The sequence below is a fragment of the Felis catus genome, chromosome B4 (assembly GCF_018350175.1).
Source record: "Felis catus isolate Fca126 chromosome B4, F.catus_Fca126_mat1.0, whole genome shotgun sequence".
Classification (NCBI taxonomy): Eukaryota; Metazoa; Chordata; class Mammalia; order Carnivora; family Felidae; genus Felis; species Felis catus.
This window is the reverse complement of record NC_058374.1, coordinates 91838504-91859604: the sequence shown is the minus strand read 5'-3', so window position 1 is coordinate 91859604 and position 21101 is coordinate 91838504. Positions and strand designations below refer to the sequence as shown.

Below are 21101 nucleotides of genomic sequence, written 5' to 3'. Positions count from 1 at the left end.
TTAATATTTAGATCAAACAGTGATTGGAATACATTAATGCCCAGTGGGTAAATGTGTCATTTGAAAGCAGCTGCTGAGCCTTCTCCCTGCTGCTCCAATTAACACATACAGCACACTTTTGTCAGCAAGAGGCAGGGCATATGGATGAAACCACTTTAGTGCTCATTAATATGATATGCACGAGAGCACAAAGGGTTAATCAATCTGCTCATTGCAAAACAATAGCTTTCTGGGAAGTTTCCCAAGCATGTGCTTTTGTGATCAAGGGTGCTAGGATTAGGGGGTGGGATTAGCAGGTAAGAAAAAGCCGGTTCAGTCTCCAGCTTTGGTTCAGTCCATTGACTAACGTGTTTCCCCGCCCCTCTCATCTCCTACACCGCCCCCCGCCCCTGATGATGGAGATGTTGGAGAGTGAAATTGTAGTGCCGGGACTCCTCGGGCTTCAGCTGAATCTCTTGTTGAACTTTGTTGTTTTGTTTTGAAGCTGTTTGAAGTCCAGAGCTTTGCAGTTTATTTTTTTTTCCTTTTAGTCTTTCGTTATTTTACTTTCTCTCTCTTTTGCTTTATTGTTTTTTTTTTTAATTGCACATTTGATAGTTTATTGAGCAAAGTAAGAAATCTTGTCAAGGTAAACCCATATCGCTGCTATTTTTTTTCACCTCCCATGGCTAAAGTCTCGGCGTCGATGGTAGCACAGAAGCCGATGGAAGGGTAGCGCGTCCCCAATCCCCAGGTTTGGTGTTGGGCGTTCATGCGCCACCAGGTCCCGGAGCAGCTGGGCTGTTGCTCCTCTCTGGTGCTGGCTGAACCAGGCTGCACGGTGAGTGAGAGATGGACCGCTTCCTGGGTTTTGTCAAGCAGATAAGAAGATCTAGGAGAAGAAAGGGGAAAAAGTACCGACCAGAAGAGGATTACCACGAGGGCTATGAGGATGTCTATTATTACGCCTCAGAGCATTTTCGAAGTAAGCACTTCCCTCCACCCTCTGGTTCCTTCTAGCACGCTGGGCTAACAATAAACCTTGTATGGAGCTTTAATGTTACATGCAAAAGGTTTCCCAGATGGTGTTCTCTGTGAGCAGTCTGTAAGTACTGAAGTGCTACATTTTGCTTGATTTGTTGCAAGAACAGCTATCAGATAGCATCTAGACAGTATAACCCGTCCAGTACTATGCCTGGTTAATATTTTAGGTGCAATTAGTTGGTTATGTTATTGTTGTAACGAACCATTCAGAAAAGTATATCTTGCAAGCCAATGTGGTAGTTAGAATATGTTCTGTTGTAGTTGTTTTTAAATAACAGGTTTTTTTTTTTCTTTCCAAATAGAGAAGGCTAGCTTATTAGGAACAAATAATTGTTCATGTTCAAGTTGATGTTGATTAATGTTTCTGATACAGACTTCTAGATAGTTATCTGTGATTAACCTGAGGTATTGATTGTAGAAGGAAGTTCAAATTATTTTCTCTGATGCATGTTCATCATTTTATTATTAAATTAAGGGAACACTTATTTGCTGTCAACTAGAAGCAGTGATACTTTTAGAATCCACATTAAGACATTTGTAAATTAGCTTATAAATAGCAGAGCAGAGACCTAGAGTCTTTCTTGTACTTCTCAGTGCTTTAAGTTCCTGGTGAGGTTTAGACTCATCCCCATAGATTTATAATGCCCAGAAATGCCTAAAGGTACAGAGAGAAAGCAGCTACATGCAGAAATCACTGGGTTTATGAAGTACCCTAAATGTGGGAGACTGACAGTTACATATACTCTATAAATGACAACACTAAAAGTTATTTTTTTATCTTCTTGAATAAGGATCTTTCTAAACTCGTATTTCAGTTGTAATTCAGTTCTAATTCTTTCTGGCCTTTTGATGTCTAATCATGAATATATCCTACTTACAACCTCTGAGCGGTGACTAATAAATAATTTAGATTCTATTTCTGTGATATTGAAATGCACGAGAATTAGCGTTAATGCCAGAAATTCTGTTGTCATTGATGAAAGTTGAAGGTTGAAGATTCGTGTGGTGGTAATAACATAATAATGAAAAATTTTAACTCTTTGACACTTGCTCAAATAAAATGGCTATGTTGCTTTTACAATCGCTGAGTTGTAGAGATGTTTCTCTTTTATAATGCTTTTACATTAATAATTTGTCCTAATGTGGTCACAGTATATGTTTACTAACCTAGTTTCCACAATATACTTAAAAAATTAACCGAGATTTGTGTGACATCAAAAAATACTATCTGCTTGCATGCACAATTCTGAACACCTGGAGGTTGAAAAAAAAGAGAAGCTTAGGAACTTTCATTACACTGGTGTCCATTGTACAGATTTCTCACAAGCACTATGTGTTGAGTCAAATTCACACCTGCTCCGGTTTGTGCTCTATGTGCTTGTACAAATAGAATCAAATTCTCTCTCTCTGAAATATGCCTGCATCCTAATAGGTTTAGTAAGAATTTAGAAAACAAAATAAATACTTTAAAAGTTTACAAAATATGACTGTGCAGAGAAATATTTATGAAAGTGTCTAAGAAGTATCCTCGAAATAGAGTTAGGAGAATGATATATAGCTATGGCATTAGTCTTTATACATCAAGTGCAGTAACTTAGAAGCCTGTCTTCACTTATCTGATTTGTGAAGGTCATGCTGAGGATACGATACTAAACATCAAAAGTCACTTGCTTTAGGTATATAACCGGCATGTTTTCCCCTCGCTTTATCCGAAAACACCAATTTACTTTGTGGAGTTAGATGCATGTTGAGTCCTCCAACTTCCAACTGCTGCATAATAAACAGAATGTGTCTCAGTGGAGTCAGACACTTGGGATTTGACATTTCGTCAAATGTCAAAGTGCCAGGGCTTTTAAAGAAGACATGTCATATAATATAATGACCTCTCAGTGCACCTTTTGGCTTTGGTTTCAGGGCCTATTTGAATTGGGTAGGGAAGACATCCACTTATATTTTACGGCTATAGAAATGTATTGAAGGGTGAGACAGATCCTTGAAAGTAATCCTCTCAAATGGGTAATATGGTTGGATTCAATTACATCTACAGTGTATCTATTTTAATTAGTCTCTGGCATAATTTGAAAGTGTGTGCCCTGTGTTTCCCTAGATAGCTTAGAAAAACTGTTTACATTAAGGCTCAAAACTTGGTGGACTTTATGGAGGATATTCACATCTTAGTTAATGGTGCTACTGATAAACCAGAAGTGTCATTCTTATTTTCTTTTCCCTGTAGTTTTTTTTTTTTCCTCGAAATAAACTTAACTCTCTGTCTTGTCAGTTTATTTAGTGGTTCAGATTACCACAAGGATTCTATGCATATGATAGTGAAAGATGGAGCTAGAAAAACCTTCCCAGAAAACTCTCCAGCAAGTCTGCTTGTCCCTTAATACATTCTCAAGTGCTTGCTGATATTTAACTTTATCCTGAACAATGTCTCTTCTGCTGTGGGCTCGGATTAGGATGTCTCCATCCTTTTCCTTCATTTTAGCTACAACACAGTTTATAATCTCATGAAATGTCAAAGCCTGAATCAAAATGTCATAGGGTCTGATGCTACGGAAGAGAAGTTGTTCTAAAAATGGATGATTTTTCTGTAACCCTATCAAAACTGAGTTTTAGCAATGATGACAGTAATGATAGACTGATTTTATGCCTTCCCTGATTTTATATGGACTTGATGTATGTCACGGTGCTTGGGATGACCGTATTTGATTTTTTTAATTCTGCTTTCGTTACTCGTCTGTCTCTTCAGAATTCTAGACTTAGAGTTTAAATAAACTAGACACATGCTTTGGGCAAATCACCAAACTTTCCTGGGTTGTTTCCTAAAATATAACCAGAGATATCTTTATTTCTTAGGATGTTTCAAGTTCTATAAGTATATGATCTTAAGCTTTATCTCTGAACTAATTTACATAAAGGTATTGGCTGAAGGATTTTAACTGCAGTTTAAACCAAAAAAATTCACCTGAATATCCTGAGGGAATTTTTTTCCTGGAAGGAATTGTCAGTAGGGAGATTCCTATTCCTTTAAGATAGTAATCTATCATTGAGCCTGAGGCAGTTTTGGAGAGTGTTTATACCTATGAAATTCTGAACATATTGGTAAATCCTAGACTTCATTTTTTACTTTATCTTATCTGCCAAGAAGCACCATTTGCTCTGAAAATCTCACATAGATGACTCATTTGGTATTTTTTCCTTAAGGGAAACTTGCATTGATTACAAAACTGATTCATAAACCTGAATGTGACAAAAAGTTAGAAAAGGATCCTGAAATTCAATTTTATTGTGTTTTGTGCTTGTATTTGTTTTTCACGAAATACTGTGTTATGGCAATTCCCCTTTAAAGGCTTTGGCATCTATTTTGATTAATCAGGCAATAAATAAACCCTCTGGCCCTATCAAATGTATATTTTTATTTAACCACACCAGATAATATTCAAGTGGTAAAACAGATAATGTACATTTTGTAAGCATTCTGTTAACACTGTTCATCTTCATGATAGAAATCCTGACCTGCCGTGGGCCACGCAGGAGAGGGTTATTGAATTGGTGAAAAGGAGAAATTTGTTTTGCTCTTACGCATATGAAAGTTATGAGTCACTTTCCCTTATGACCCTACCACCTTTTGCACATGGGTAATGGCATTGAATTAGGCAAGGAGTTCCTCCATGGTAACCACTCTTCTCTGTTTTCATTCACTCTCCTAGGCAGGAGAAAAGCTATGCGGGGAAGCTGTTCAGGGAAGACATATTGATTCACTCAAGTTTCCTACTGAGGTCAGTTCAGAGAAACTAGAGAAAGGGGGGGGAACAAGAATATGGTTTAGATCTTTTGAGAAAAGGGCATCTGTATTTGCAAACTTATTTATTTTATTTTATTTTTTTATTTTATTTTATTTTGTTTTATTTTATTTTATATTTTTTGCCCTATTCTAGTAGATATTTAGCAAAAATTATGACGTGGTTATGTAAAAATGTTGTTAGCTAAGTGACTTTATTAAACAATATGTGCATCTAAAATCCCTAGCTAGGCAATTCAGGCTTTCAAGTGCCTAGATGTTCAAACTGTATTTTAAGAGGGGTGCTCACTTTTTTTAACTTCTTTAAAAAATGCCCTTCATGGTTCTTCTTGGAGAAAAAAATGTTGGTAGTGGGTGTTTGTAGTAGGAGAATTTTTAGGAATTGGTGTAGGTAATTAGTACAGGTAATTTTTTCTCACTAGTTCCTTTGTTTAGATTTTTTTAAAAATAAATATGCCAGAAGATAGAGTGAGAATTTTTACAGGTACTTGAGAAAGATAGCTGATCCCTGCTGGCATTCCTATGGAAGCTGAACACATAATCAAAGGGGAAGTTGCCTTGCTCAGCCAAGGGAGGAGAGAGGAGCTGGGGAAGGGAAAGGGGAAGGAGAGAATGCAGCATATTTCATAGGTTATCCTTACCTTTCCAAAGTTTACAAACATAAAAGCCATTCATTTCTATGTTTAAAACAGTCATCATCAAGCTGACAGGTCTTGGATGTGAGATACTGATGATTCAAACCTTAGCTGTACTTAGTTTGACTCAAGAAATCCCCAATGAATTGGAAGAAACATCGATTATATAGAAACAGGGCAAACTTGCTTGTTTTATGACTCTACTGCTTATTTTTCTTTCCTAAGAATTGCTTTCCATCTCTAGTAGGGTTGTTTTGTTGAAAATTGATTGGCTACCATGCTCCATTTGTCTGGAGTATTCTGTGTCATCAGCTTTATTATTTCAAGCTGTATTTTTTCCCACATGGAATAATTTGAAGGAATAAAAGTTGAAAGGGACTTTAGAATGCACTTTGTCCACCTTGAGTATTTTTTTAGATGAATAACTAGGATACAAACATGTTACATGATTTATGCCAGCCCCGCTGATCCTTCAGAAGTGGGACTAGAAGGGCCTACCTGTTGCTAAGGTCTGGTCCTCCTTCAGTTATTCCACACCCATCTTTTAGTTCCCGGATGACTCTTCCCCTGATACTTGAGGGCTGGAACCATCTGCATATGAATTAGAACTGTTAATTTCCTTTGTAGGTAGATTTGTTCTTTGGATCAATGGGTCACCTTATCTTAAACTGAACTCCTGAACAAAAACTAACTGCCAATGAAGTACTGCAAGTCAAATTAACATGGTGGCTTTTTTATAAATGGTGTTAATGACAGTGATTGTCAGTGATTCAAAAACCAAAGTACAGTATATTCTGTATCACCTCCCATTTTCTCTGTGGTTTGCAAATACGGCCACTTTTACCAGTAATTATCCCTTTGGGGGATTTAAAATGGCATGACTCTATCAGAAAATATTAGAGGAATCTTGAAGTTCTGTTAGGAAAGCCTACTGTTCAATATAGCAAGTCCTTTCGCACCATCCCTACTGTGTGGATATCCAGCTTTTGTTTAAATCATTCTGGTATGAACACATTCACTTCCAAAGAAGGCAAGTCACTGAATAAGCCTATGTCTCTTTTACAGAAGTTCTGAATTATACGTTGAGTTGTTTGCGTATCCCAACGAATACAATATATGGTCAAAATTGTATCTTGACCCAAATAAGTATAGATTCTACTAGATTTAACGTGCAGTAAGATTTCACGCATCTTCTCTATTCATATTAGTCTTTTATCGATGTAACATATGGTATGTGGAGGTGAGTAATTTCTTCAGTGCTATTTTTGTTCTAACTATACAAACCCAGAAGAGCTCTGTATTGGGCCCACTTCCATGTAAGTTTTCTCTTTTTCTTTTCTTTCTTTCTTTCTTTCTTTCTTTCTTTCTTTCTTTCTTTCTTTCTTTCTTTGTGTGTATTACTAAAATGTCACTAAACCTGCCATTCATTTAATGAAAACACAGTCTAGTGTTTTCTGTTTGCATGATGTAGTAGACATTATTTGTATGCCCTGAAACTCTTCTTTTTTCCCTGGGAAGAGCAATCCTCATATTCAATATACTCCTGTTCCACTCCAATTCGGTCATTATTGATTGATTAAAACTGACATATTATACCATTTCCTTGGCTGTGGTGATTGGGGTGACAATGGACATAGAAACCAAGCCAGCTCGATCAGTGCTCCTCTGGGAGTTTGCAAATCCAAGATGGTGCCCTCTACCACGTAAAAAAGAGTCAGGAATAGGCGAGAATCAAGTCAAGATGGCAAAGAAATGGGGATGAAAGACCAAGAGACCCTCCGAGTTCTGAGGTTACCACTCCCAGTCCTCGAGGTCTGTAGCGCTGCCCGAATCAAAGGTCACATAGCTAGAAGGGATCAGAACGAAGATCGAAACTCAGATGGGCTAGTTTCTAGTTTGATAGTCTGGGTAATTTTTTTAAATTTGGAAAATACGTTTACTTGGGTGTTTTTATTTGACAGAAATAAGTGCCAGAGACAGAAACTAGATTTTTTTTTTCAATTAAAGTTGCTACCCTCCAAAAAAATGTAATTTTCTAAATGGGACTAAGGAGTTATGTGACTTCAGGTGAATCATTTCGATCCCTATGCTTCTGCGGTTTCTTATTTTTAAAATGAGAGATTACACGCCAGTGCTGAGTGCTGAAGATCCCGACAGAGGAATCAATGACAGGTCTAGTCAGTAGAGCCGTAGCTCTCGTGCAGTGCACAGCCAAAGCTGGCGGTGGGGGGGGGGGGGGGGGGGGGGGGAAGAAGAGCCTGCAGGCAAATTTGAGCAGATTTCTCAGCAGCATAACCACTGTGTATTTAACACTTTCCACCCTCACTTTCAGTTCAGAATTTAATCTTGTTTGGGGGATTCACATAACCTCCCCATCCACACCTCACCAGAGTTTTTCCACCAGTATCCACAGCTGCATAAAAGAGGATTTGGATACATACAAGACGATTCTTTCTTATGAGCATGTGCCTGAAACTAGGCGCTTTAGAGTAGGAAGTAGAGGACAGTGAGACCCCCAGAAGGTTAACAGGTATGTGCGTTCATGTGTGGATACACGTGTGCGTGCACACACATGCGCATAGCACTTACACAGTTCTGTGTGAGATCAAGAAGAACACCCTTTCTTTACTCTGAGGTGATACCTGTTTCTACAGAGACAGCTGTATCCTGCTGGTTAAGGATGGGGGACCTGGATGAGAATACCTCAGTTAGAATCCTCTCAGTTGGAATCCTGGCTTTCTTAATAGATATGTGACCTTGACAAGTAAATCGGTCTGTGCCTGAGTTTCCTCATCTGTGAAATTGAGTCAATAACTACCCACCTCTTAGGGTTATTGTGAATTAAATGACATAATACAGCACTTAGTGCTTGACACCTAGTGAGCACTTAGGACATGTTAGTGGAAGAAAGCCTTATTCATAAAGATATTAAGCAAAGCATGTTGGATAGTTATGAATGGCAGACTAAGAAGCTTAAATTCATTGTGTAGGCGCTGCGGCACTCTTGTAGGCTTTTTAGTGGAGGTGTAACCATGGAAGGGCTGCACTTTTGGAAGATTAGGTGGCATTAGTGTATAAAAGGGATTAGAGAGAGACATAAATACAAGGGCAGATATAGCAGTTGTGGGAAAACATCGGGAGGAGCAGACGGAATATATTCCACATCCTGAGTTTGAGTTGCCAAGATGTCTGAGGAGAGTTCTTAGGAGGTAGCTTGAAATGAGGAAGTTGGGGTTATACAGAGGGGATAGAGCTTAAGAGACGTGCAAGACATGTGTTGTAGGTCTGATGGCTGAATCATGGGACTAGGTGAACTTGGTAAGAAAAGAGAGGTCTCTTGACTCAGCTTAATGCTGATTGTTCTTGGGGCCAAACCAGGAAAACTGATTAAACATATGATTCTGATGGTGTAAGAGAGTTTCGACACATAGAAGATACCTTAAGAGAATTTGCAATGAGTACTGAATGGATCGGACATTTGATAAATTTCTCATAATGATGATATAGAAGGCTAAATGAAAGTTGATCATGCAAAGGGAAATGAAACTCAGAATAAGTGTTAGGATTCAAAAGGTGGATTTTTATTAGTGTATGTTCAGATAATGCTATTTCTAAATGAGTTTAGAAAGATAGGAGACTTGGGGCACCTGGGTGGCTCAGTTGGTCAAATGTCCAACTTTTGATTTCAGCTCAGGTCATGATCCCTGGGTCATGGGATCGAGCCCCATGTCAGGCTTGGGCTGATCGTGGAGCCTGCTTGATATTTCTCTCTCTCTTTCTCTCTGTCTGTCTGTCTTTCCCCGCCTCTGCTCCTCCTGTGCCCCACTGGTCTCGCTCTTTCTGGAAAAAAAAAAAAAAAGATAGACTAGTTTATGGTACAACATAGAAGAACCTCAAAAATGTGCTAAATGAAGAAAGCTAGACTCTATAGACCATATATTGATGCAAATGGGCGCAAGGTTTCTTTATGGGATGATGAAAACTTTCTGAAGATTAATTAGACTGTGGTGATGGTTGCGTAAGTATAATCTTTTAAAAAATCATTAATATGGGACACCTGGGTAGTTCAGTCGGTTGAGCGGTGGACTTCAGCTCAGGTCATGATCTCGCAGTTTGTGAGTTCGAGCCTTGTGTTAGGCTCTGTGCTGACAGCTCAGAGCCTGGAGCCTGTTTCAGATTCTGTGTCTCCCTCTCTCTCTCTCTCTCTTCCCTTCCTCTGCTTGAGCTCTGTCTCTCTCTCTCTCTCTCAAAAATAAATAAACATTAATTTTTTTAAAAAAATCATTAATATTTTTAATATAGAGGGATGTTCAAATGAATACATGTAAAATTTTGTTGGTGTTTAACAGCTCCCAAACTGGCAGTCAGAGGTTTTTTTCTTCATTATGGGACATTAGCTCAGTCATGAAGTATTTAAGTACCTACTCAGGAAAAAAAGAGTTAAATAAAAAGTACAATACAGAGTGATTCACCATAATGCCACAGGGAAATACTCCCGTTGGTGTTTTAGAATATATAATAGAACTGATTATATGCTTTTTAAATTTGAAGTGTTAGAGTTCTACCCCAGTATCTCAACTGTTATTACATAAGCTTAGAGTCAAAAGACATTTCTGAAACATTGAACCATAGAATGGAGTTTTTTGGATATGTGGGTTTAAATTAGATATTAGCAGTTAGGTCTACAAATGTATAGAAATTGATGTGAATTTCAGTTAACATTCTAAACTTTTGAAGATCTCTCTTCTGGAAACTGTTGGAATAAAATATAAGATATAATATAATGCTCAAATTTTCTTTATTTTTCTACCTTGTCAATAATAGGAAGATTCAGAGGCACCTGGGTGGCTCAGCTGGTTAAGTGTCCGACTTCAGCTCAGGTCATGATCTCACAGTTTGTGGGTTTGATCCCCGCATCGGGCTGTGTGCTGAACGCTTGCTCAGAGCCTGGAGCCTGCTTCGGATTCTGTGTCTCCTTCTCTCTCTGCCTCTCCCCTGCTTGCACTCTGTCTCACTCTGTCTCTGAAAAATAAATAAATACAATAATTTTTTTTTAAATAATAGGAAGATTCACTTTATCCTAAGCATTTCACAGTTTTTATTCATTCAGCAAATACTTGAGGATACCCACCACATATCATCCTAGGTGCTGGAGATACAGTGTTACAGAAGATACAGAAGGTCTTTGCCCTGTTGTAACCAGCAATCTAACAGGGAAATAGAAAATAAATAATGATAAAGAGCCATGAAGAAAATCACATCAGATTTACAGGACAGAGTAGGGAGGTAGTGAGAGCGGTGAGTGTTTTTGCGAAAGTGATCCCTCTTGAGAATTAGATGTTTGAGCTGCCCCTGATCGAAGAGATGGAGCCACTGTGTGGTGATCTGGGAAGGAGGCTGGGGCATGAAACTCTCTGGAGCTAAAAATATCCTTATTCTTTTTAATATAATACTTGTATTGACATCTTCTGAATGGGCTGTTTCCTGAAAGTTCACTTGCAAAATCTGCTATTTGGGATTCCAGATGCATTTCTTTTTGGGAAAATGTGGGTTTCAAGCCAGACCTGAACATCAAGGCCTGTGTGATATTTCACTAATAGGTAAAATATGACTGTGGCCAAAGGGGGCATGGTTATTGGAGAAAACCTTTATTTTGCTGAAAAAGATAGAGAGGTAGTTGCTGTTCATAAATAGGTCTCTTCTCTGTCTAATATTGCCAAGAGTTTCCTGAAGTAGCAGTGATGTTTTGGAGGAACGAGAAAATGGTTTATTTTTCCTTTAGGTTAGTACAAGTATGTGATGGTCTTCTTTACATTTGGTTTCTAAATATCCCTTGAGCAAGCTCTTAAGCTAAAAATGTGCTTGCGTTGTAATCAGAAGATACTTAAATGTATGATTGATTTGTAGCTTAAAAATTTTTTTTAATGTTTATTTTATTTTTGAAAGAGAGAGAGAGAGAGAGAGAGAGAGAGAGAGAGAGAGAGAGAGAGAGATGAGCGGGTGGGGGGGGGGAGGGAGCAGAGAGAGAGAGACAGAGCATGAGCGCGGGAGGGGCAGAGAGAGAGGGAGACACAGAATCCGAAGCAGGCTCCAGGCTCCGAGCTGTCAGCACAGAGCCCCATGTGGGGCTCGAACCCATGAACAGTGAGATCATGACCTGAGCCAAAGTCAGAAGCTTAACTGACTGAGCCACCCAGGTGCCCCTGTTTCATAGCTTTTCATTCATTTTCTGAAAGACAGAATTATACTTTGAAAATCACTACATTATAGAAACTCTCAATGGCTTGTGCATTTGGGGGGAAAGATGACGCATCAAAGACCTTCTTCTCCAGAGAGTGAACAAAGTTGTGCAGGATCTTTCAGGTTACAGCCCACAGCATTGCCGTTCTCTGTGCTTTATAGAGAATTGGACCCCTTAGGTTTCTGTTGTTTATTATTTTACTAGCAATAGATGACCAGGGACACTTTACATTGCTTGTTGGAATATTCAACTATGTTCTAGACCAGTTACTGTATGTTAAATATGATTCATAGTATTATTTTTTCATATTTAGACATAAATTCAGTGTGAGATTAAAAACCTTTTCTGCTTTCTGATAAATGTCTGAACTGCTTTTCAGGAGATGCAGCTAACTAGTAAACTTTTAAAATGTGTGCCTAATTTCAGGACAGTGGCTTGTGTTTTGTAAAAACAGGTGCTTCTGATTACTGCTGAGTTGGTCTTAGTTTTCATGTTGCTCTTTGGCTGGTGGTGTTATGTGATTCATGATTTTGCAGGTGTGGAAAATAACATTTGATTTGTGAAGCCTCATTTTTTGAGACAAAACTAGGCACATGTCAAATGTAACCTGTATAGAATGTGAAGCCAAGAGTGGCCATCTTGCTGATTCTAAAAATTGGATGTAGGTTAGCAAATAGCTGCAGTGAAGAGTTTTAGTAACAATTACAGTTGGGGTTAACACTTGTTTTTGTAAACAGTGCTTGACATGTGTTAAAACTCATTTCTGCAAGTACTTTGAAGACATAAATACAACCTTATACTTTGAAAATACTTTGCTCAGTACATGTCACCCTGCCTAGAATCATGATGACTTTTTAAGGGAGCAGCTGTCAAAATTTAGCGTGAGAAATACTGGTATTCAGCAGTTGGTTATAAATGTCCATTTTATAGATTTACAGTGGTCTTTCATTGTTGACATAGAGTTGGGGAATTCCCAGCACCTGAGAACTGTTGTTTGTGGCTGGTTTTATCTGTCAGTACCAAGTTTTCATGATTTACAGGGGCAAACACCTCTTTCATTCTTAAAAATCCCAAGCTTTTGTATAATGGTGTTTTAGGACCATTTGGAAGATGATCAGGCATAAAAGAATCTTACAGCTAAGAAAAACTATTGGGATCTTTCAATCCAGCTTTTTTAAAAACTGTTTTATTTACTTTTGAGAGAGAGAGATTGGCTGTGAGTGGGGGCGGGGGCAGAGAGAGAGGGAGACGCAGAATCCATAGCAGACTCCAGGCTCGAGCTGTCAGCACAGAGCCGGACGCGGGGCTCGAACTCATGAACCGTGAGGTCGTGACCTGAGCCGAAGTCGGACACCCAACCGGCTGAGCCACCCAGGCGCCCCAATTCAGCTTTTTGCTTTTACATATGATTATTACCCTTAACAACATAGTAATTTGGCCTTAAGAGAAAAAAAATCTGATTTAGGATTACAGTCAGCTGAGAATACAGGCATAAAAGTATTTAACTGTCTAAACTTGGTCTATTTTTAATCTTGCGTTCCCTCAAACCCTTCTCATTGCTTCAAAGACTGCCTCCACGTGAAGCTTTCTACCCTCTACCCCAGTCCCAAGGGGTGCTTTGTATATGAATGATGTCTCACTTACTCTCCTGTTTTGTAATGACTTTTATGTCTGTCTCTCCTGTTAGTGCTGTGTAGGCATGTTTATATTCCAGCACCTAGGACAGTGCCTGGCTGCCTTAATACACTGGGCCACGCATCGATGTTTTGTCCTTGAAAATCTGTGGAGACTGACCACAGATCAGTGGGTCTTATGACCCACTCACAGAAACCTACCTCATTCCTTTATAGCCACCATTCACATATCTGAAATGAGAAGGAAGTTTAGCAAATAGTAATCTTTGGCTCTAAGAATTTGAGTTTGCCGTATCCCTAATTCTGATACTGTCCCTCTCCCTTCTCCTACCCCAGTAGCATTAAGAGAACACAGCTCTGACAACAGACTTTTTAGAGAATCTGAGTGCAAAGAAAATAGAAGTGGAATGGAAGTGTTTATGTTTTATAATATTGTACAGACCTACCTCTTCTGAGTTTAGTGCATTCTGGAATCTATGCTAAGTACTTTACATGCATTAGCTCTAAGAACTTTATACGCACTAGCTCATTTAATTCTCACAACTCTGTAGGACAGATATTATCCTTATTTTCTATAAAACTGGGGCCAAACAAGCTTAATTGATTTTCCCAGTGTCATACAATTATCTGAGCTGTTAGATCTTGCTACCAAATATTCATTAAGCACATACTATATTCTGAGAGCTTTAAGTGCATCGTATCTCCCATCTGCAATGCTGTGTGCCTTCCTCCCTCACTTTGCTGTTCAAGGATGTTGTCAGGAAGCGGACCTCAGCCCTCGTGACAGGTTGATAGACTCATGAGTCATCTTGGCTATAATTCCTTGTCTCTCATGGTAGGAAAAACATCGAAAGCAACTGCTATTATGACTAACCATTTTTGTAATGAGATAAACTTTCTTCTTCAACGTCTTCATTCAATTGTGTTCAGTTCAATTGTGCTTTGAACAGGACAATTTGCTTTACATTCTGGTGTAACTTTGTGGTATGTGTGTGTGTGTGTGTGTGTGTGTGTTTCCCCACTAAATTTGAAATTAGGAACTGATGTATATAATTCACAGCATATTTGGATTGGAAGAATATTTATTATCACCAAGATGAGCAACACATCTGGTGTAGGACAGGGACCTTGATCAAGCCTTGTTCACAGTCCTTCAGCAACACAGAAGCAGAGCAGGAGGAATGCGAGTATCTGGCCATCTGAATATATGAATGTGAATGCATGTTGTGTCTCAAATTAATAAAATTAGGCAGTATAGAACCAATGCAGCTATATGAACAAAAATGTGAATACAGGCATAAATCTGTCATAAAATCTGAGTTCTCTTTGAGGTTCCACATAAATCCTTGAATTCATGAGCATTGGAAAATGATATAGGAATTAGTTTTATTTATGTTCTCTATTACCAAGTCACACATGAATCATATCCCCCCTGACAAATAAAATAATTGGTTGATGGGAAATATTTCTCAAGTAGAGTGAAATTATTTACCGTAAAGTATAAATTTTAAGACTGAATATTATTCTGTTTCTTGACAGCAGTGATCAAGGAGCTCTTAGTGTCAGGCTATGTCTTTTATATTATCCGGTTTGAACTTGACTTTGTCAAAGTGTCTTACTTGGGGTTTTGTAATTGTCTCCGATGATTAGCTCTTTATTCTTTTCATTTGGAAAGTTTCTGTTTTTTATTTTTCATTTCTTTTCCTTCTTAAAATTGCATGTTTCCCAAATAGCTAGAAATTACAATATTTTATTAACCTGACAGGGGTCTCTTGATTTGAAATGTGATGTCAAGCCTCAGAAATGACCTGATACTACTTGGAATTATGTAATGTTAAGAGCAAAGTATATATTTTAAGTCATGTAGAGAAGAATAGCGAAGTGTATCATTTTTAAAGTGTAGAATCAGTTCTCTTGCTCTGTTAAGCCATGTGGTAATGTTTATTTTTAGCAGGTTTTCTTATTTTTTTCAGGTTATTTATTTTGAGAGAGAGAGAGGTGGGGGGAGTAAGTGAGGGAGGGGTGAGAGAGAGAGAGAGAGAGAGAGAGAGAGGGAGGGAGGGAGGGAGAGAGAGTACTAAGTAGGTTCCATGTTCAGCACAGAGTCCGATGAGGGATTTGATCTCAGGAACCATGATATCATGACCTGAGCTGAAACCAAGAGTCAATTGCTTGACTGACTGAGCCACCCAGGTGCCCCTCTCTCTTTTTACTTTTTTATTTCTCTTTTTATTTAGTTTTATATCTTTTTCTTGTCAGAAATCTCATAAAATTCCATTTTTTCAACCTCTCCCTATCACATCTGAATGTTAAACTCGCCATGGCCTTCAGTTCCTGTGTCCTCTCCACTAGTCAGAACGTTGCTGACTTTTCATCCTGTCATGCAGTTTCCAGTTCCCTGCTTAATCTCCAGGCCCCTCAAGTGCTTGTCTCCCCTGGACTTTGGCCTCACGCGCCTGCCAGTGCTTGGCCTTTGTGCCACTAAACCATCTGTTGTCTTTACTCCTGCTCTCTGGCTCCTAACATTCCTGGAAGAAAAAGACCAGACAACCATGGAGGTTGGCTGTGTTACAAACTTAGGAGTTCCAGCCTCAGCTGGGCTTTCAAAACTAGTCATCAGTCTTTGCCTTTATCTGGAGTCAATCCCTTTTCCTCTCCCGGCGCAGTTATTCCCAAATTGTTCCTGTCTTCTGAATTCGGTCCTACTCTTCCCCTCCCTAAACACACTCTCAACTGAAGATATAGACTCATTCCAAGTTCTCTACTTATCCTCATCCCCTCCCAAATATCTCTTATAAAAAATTCTATATATACAGGCAGCAAGTTCCCATCCCAAAGTACAAAGAAGGTTCTCAGTTAGTATTAGACCGGTGGAATGATGCCTTGTGGTCCTCCAATTCCACACCAGCCACTCCACTGAAAGTGATACAACAAAGATCACCAGTGACCTAATGAGTGTAAATTTAGTTGTCTTTAAAATGTTGTTAACATTTTTGAGCTTTGTGTGAAATTGGTCATCATTTGGTTTTTGAATCTTTCCTGACTTGGCTTCTATGACTTGTCTTCTAAGAGAGAAAGGGAGAGAGAGAGCAAGCAAGGGAGGGGCAGAGAGAGGGGGAGAGAAGGAGAATCCCAAGCAGGCTCAGCACTGTCACAGGGAGCTGGATGTGAGGCTCAGTCCCACGAACCATGAGATCATGACCTGAGCTGAAACCAAGCTTCAGAAGCTTAACCAGCTGAGCCACTCAGGTACCCCTTTGATCCATCTTCTACCTGGTCCTTCTCTCCTTCTCTGATCACCTTCTCCTTCTTCCCCTTTTATTCTGGAACTGCCCAGAGTTCAGTCCTGGCTGTTTTGCGTTCTCCGTCTGTAAATTCATCCTGGGAAATAATCTGGCTCCTTCCTTTTTGTAGTTTATATGCCACAAATGAGCTCTAGATCCATATTGCTCTAGATCCATCTCATCTGGATGTTCTGTCATCTCAGATTTCAGCGTTTCCTAAACTGAACTCAGTACCTTATCTCCTGCCCCAAACAGGTTTGCTCTGCCTTCTCTCTTTTCAAGGCATTGTCCTCTAAAAAGCTGTCTAAAGTAAGAAGCTCAAAATCATTCCTCATTTGAGCTTGTCTTGAGTTTTTCAGTTATTTTTTATCTACTTCGTCTACTTTGTATTCCCTCTCCACTTAGGCTAGTTCGTGGTTGGAGCTTAATAAATGTTTAATTTTGTTTTATTTCACATCAAACTGTAGACAACCAGAACAGTGGATTCCAGGGGACGTATCTATCTTCAACTTTGATGTATATATTCATCTTTAGGCCTACTGGAAAGATACTTGGCAGTTTATGATGCCTCGAGGCTAAAATTTTTCTGAGGTAAAGTATTCTATTAGTGTCACAGTATTTTCAACTGATGATTTTCACCTTGTTCATTAAAAGCAAAGTGGGCAGCTCAAGTCTCAAGGACCTGGGTATCTGGAAATATTAGCTTGGGGTCTAGAATTCAATAACCATTGATTGCTCCATCCAAAGTAGTTTATTGTTGATATCTTTTCCCTAAAATGGAATCAATTATTCTTGCCTATGCATTTTTATTAATGGGCCGGCTATTTGGATTAGAATAATGAATTGAAGTACAGTGGCATATTGAAAATATGAAAAATAAAGTGTTTTTCACTTTAAAATGTTGATCAAATAAATCACAAAGTATATCAGAGGAAGTTTAATGAAGAAAGGCAATAGAGGTAATGAGAACATTTAATTGATTCTAAATGGTAGCTCTAAACATTGTTTAAATTTAACATCAAAGAAGATTCTTTCTCTTTTTTATAGGACAAAAACTTTTTTGCTTACAACAGCTATTAATTGACCAAAATGATTACAATTTTTGTGTTCTTTGTAATTTTCATTGTTTTTCTTTAAACCATTACAATAACTATTTTCTCACAGAAAATAAAATTATGAGAGATTTAAATTCAGAGAAATAATTTGGATTGCATGGTTTTGAAAAGATAATCGAGACTGACCAACTTTTGGAGTACAAATTTCAAACTTAAGGACATGTTTAAATAGTTAAAAGAAAAGAAATGTCACATGCCAGAAAACAGCAAATTAATTATGAGTCATTCTTAGCTATTTCTATAGTACAGCCTGTATATTATGGTTTGATGATAAGCATTGCAATAATTATAGCTTTATTTTATTTTAGAATTTTATAATGCTTTTATACACATTTTACTTTGTGTTCCTTCTACCAACTTATAAGTTGATAAATCAGCTGTTATTATTGTTATTCCCCATTTTATAGATGAAGAAAAAAAGCACTGGAAAATTAAATGGCTTGTTCATTGTCATACAAATAATGAATAGTGGCTCCTCTTGATTCAGCTGTTTCCAAATCTTTTAGGCCTTTTTACTTTCGTGAATGGACTTGAGCTCTTTGAAACAGGCTACCCCGTCCTATTTATCTTCGTGTGCCTGGAACATAGCAGGTGCACAGTGTATTTGTTGAATAGATTAGCCTATACTAGAACAGAATTTCAACTATCAGTCCCTTAAAGAATCTTCCTACTCAAATACAGTATTGTATCAACTTAATAGAATTATGCTGTGCACTTGAAAATATTAACACTGCATTTTTAATATCCTATAAATGAATAGCACTTTTTATAAATTGGAAGTCATCATGGGAAACAGCAAAGAGGCAAAGGATAAGTATTTTATTGTTAATCTGTCTGGGGTTAATTCCATTGTAGTAGTTATCTATTGCCACATGACAAATTACCCCCAAATACAGCAGCTTACAACAGCAAACACTTATTATATTATAGTTCCTGTGAGTTGGAAGTTTTGGTGAAGCTTAGCTCAGTGCTTGGGCTCACTGTGTCTCATAAGGCTGCAGTCAATGTTTAGACTGGGGCTGTAGTCATCTCAAGGCTGGGTGGAGGGAGGACCCCCTTCCAAGCTTACTTACGTGACTGTGGTCTCAGGTCCTTGCTGACTATCGGTTGAGGCATCAGTTTTTCCCACGTGGGTCTCCCCACTAGGTAGCTCAAACATGGCAGCTGGTTTCACTCACAGCAAGTGAGCCAAGAGAGAATGAGAAAGGGCAAGTAAGACAAAAGCCAGTCTCATTGTAACTTCATTTTGGAACTAACAACCCATCACTCATGCTTTCTGTTCATTAGAAAAGAGTCACTGGGTCAACCCAAACCCAAGAGGATGGGATTACAGTAGATTGTGAATACTAAGAGGTCAGAATCATTGGGGCCATCTTAAGACTGGGTATGGCATTTATATTAAATGCTGTTGCTCACACAGAATGCATCAGAAGAAATAAAATTCCAATAGACTGACCTCCACCTTGTCCAGACTTTTTAAGGAAAAAATCATAGAAACCCAACTCAAACTGGCTGTAGTCATTTCCCCTTCAAAATAAGGTAATTTATTTTTTTACTTAAAAGTATCTCAAGGGCACCTGGGTGGCTCAGTCGGTTGAGTGTCCGACTTCAGCTCAGGTCATGATCTCACAGTTCATGGGTTTGAGCCCCGCGTCGGGCTCTGTGCTGGCAACTCAGAGCCTGGAGCCTGCTTTGGATTCTGTGTCTCCCTCTCTCTCTGTACCTCCCCCACTCATGCTCTGTCTCTCAAAAATAAATAAGCGTTAAAAATTAAAAAACAAAATATATCTCAGAGTTGTTCTGAATTTTGAGCCAGCAAGGTTCTCTTCTGTCCTCTCTTTAACTTTCAACTCTGCTTTCGTTTTTGTTTTGGCTTTTATTTTCTTTTTTTTTAAGTTTTTATTTTAATTCTAGTTAGTTAACATACAGTCTTATATTAGTTTCAGGTGTACAATGTAGTGCTTCTATCCTTCCATATATCACCCTGTGCTCATTACAACAAGTGCACTCCTTAATCCCCATCACCTATTTAACCCTGCCCACCTCCCCTCTGGTAACCTTCAGTTTGTTCTCTCTAGTTAAGAGACTGTTTCTTGATTTCTCTCTCATTTTTGCTTTGCTCATTTTTTCCTTTAAATTCCACACATGAATGAAATCATATGGTATTGTCTTTCTCTGACTTATTTCACTTAGCATAATACTCTCTAGCTCCATCCACGTCATTGCAAATGGCAAGATTTAATTCTTTTTTATGGCTGAATAATATTCATATTATTCATAATACACACACACACACACACACACACACACACATCTTCTTTATCCATTCATCAGTCCATGGACACTTGGGCTATTTCCATATCTAGGCTATTGTAAATAATGCTGCTGTATAAACATAGGAGTGCATGTATCCCTCTGAATTAGTGTTTTTGTATTCTTTGTGTAAATACTCAGTGTAATTGATGGATCATAAAGTAGTTCTATTTTTAACTTTTTGAGGAACCTCCATACTGTTTTCCACAGTGGCTACACCTGTTTGCATTGCCACCAACAGTGTAAGAGGGTTCCTTTTTCTTTGCATCCTTGACAACACTAGTTGTTTTCTTGTGTTTTTGATTTTAGCCATGCTGACACGTATGAATTGGTATCTCATTGTAGTTTTATTTGCATTTCCCTGATGGTAAATGATGTTGACCATCTTTTCATGTGTCTCTTGGCCATCTGTATGTCTTCTTTGGAGAAATGTCTGTTCATGTCTTCTGCCTATTTTTTAATTGGGTTGTTTTTTGGAGCGTTGAGTGTTTATAGGTTCTTTATATATTTTGGATACGAACTCTTTATTGGATATGTCATTGGCAAATGTCTTCTCCCCTTCAGTAGGCTGCCTTGTAGTTTTGTTCGTTGTTGCCTTTGCCGTGCAACAGCTTTTATTTTAATGTAGTCCCAATAGATTATTTTTGCTTTTATTTCTCTGGCCTCAGGAGACATGTCTAGAAAAAAGTTGCTATGGCTGATGTCAAAGAAGTAACTGCCTGTTTTCTTTTCTAGAATTGTTATGGTTTCAGGTCTTTAATCCAGTTTGAGTTTATTTTTGTGTACATTGTAAGAAAGTGGTCTAGTTTCTTTCTTCTGCATGTTGCTGCCCAGTTTTCCTGACACCATTTGTTGGGGAGACTGTCTTCTTCCCAACGGATATTCTTTCCTGCTTTGTCGAAGATGAATTGACCATACAGTTGTGGGTTCAACTTTGCTTTCTTGAATAGCTCTGAATGGGTTCTTTTGATCTGTCTTGTGCTTCATTCCCATCCCGATGGTCAGGGGGAATGGAATTCTCCAGTTGACTCGTCTTGGGTCACCTTCCCCT

At 38.4% G+C, this 21101-nt stretch overlaps 1 protein-coding gene across 16 annotated transcripts in view; it reads left to right on the top strand.

Annotated features, from left to right (window-relative positions):
* GRIP1 (glutamate receptor interacting protein 1) overlaps positions 1 to 21101 on the top strand; it is a 695200-nt gene that overhangs the window by 281025 nt on the left and 393074 nt on the right. For 3 of the 16 annotated variants that reach the window (XM_023257211.2, XM_023257210.2, XM_019835185.3), the window contains exon 1: positions 589 to 964. The exons of 11 other annotated variants lie outside the window; for them this stretch is intronic. In XM_023257211.2, coding sequence (XP_023112979.1) covers positions 832 to 964 — 133 coding nt within the window. In that variant the 5' untranslated portion in view covers positions 589 to 831. Of the gene's footprint in view, positions 1 to 588; positions 965 to 21101 lie in introns of those variants that run through there. 2 more of the 16 variants (XM_045062049.1, XM_023257212.2) reach the window with 1 other exon arrangement.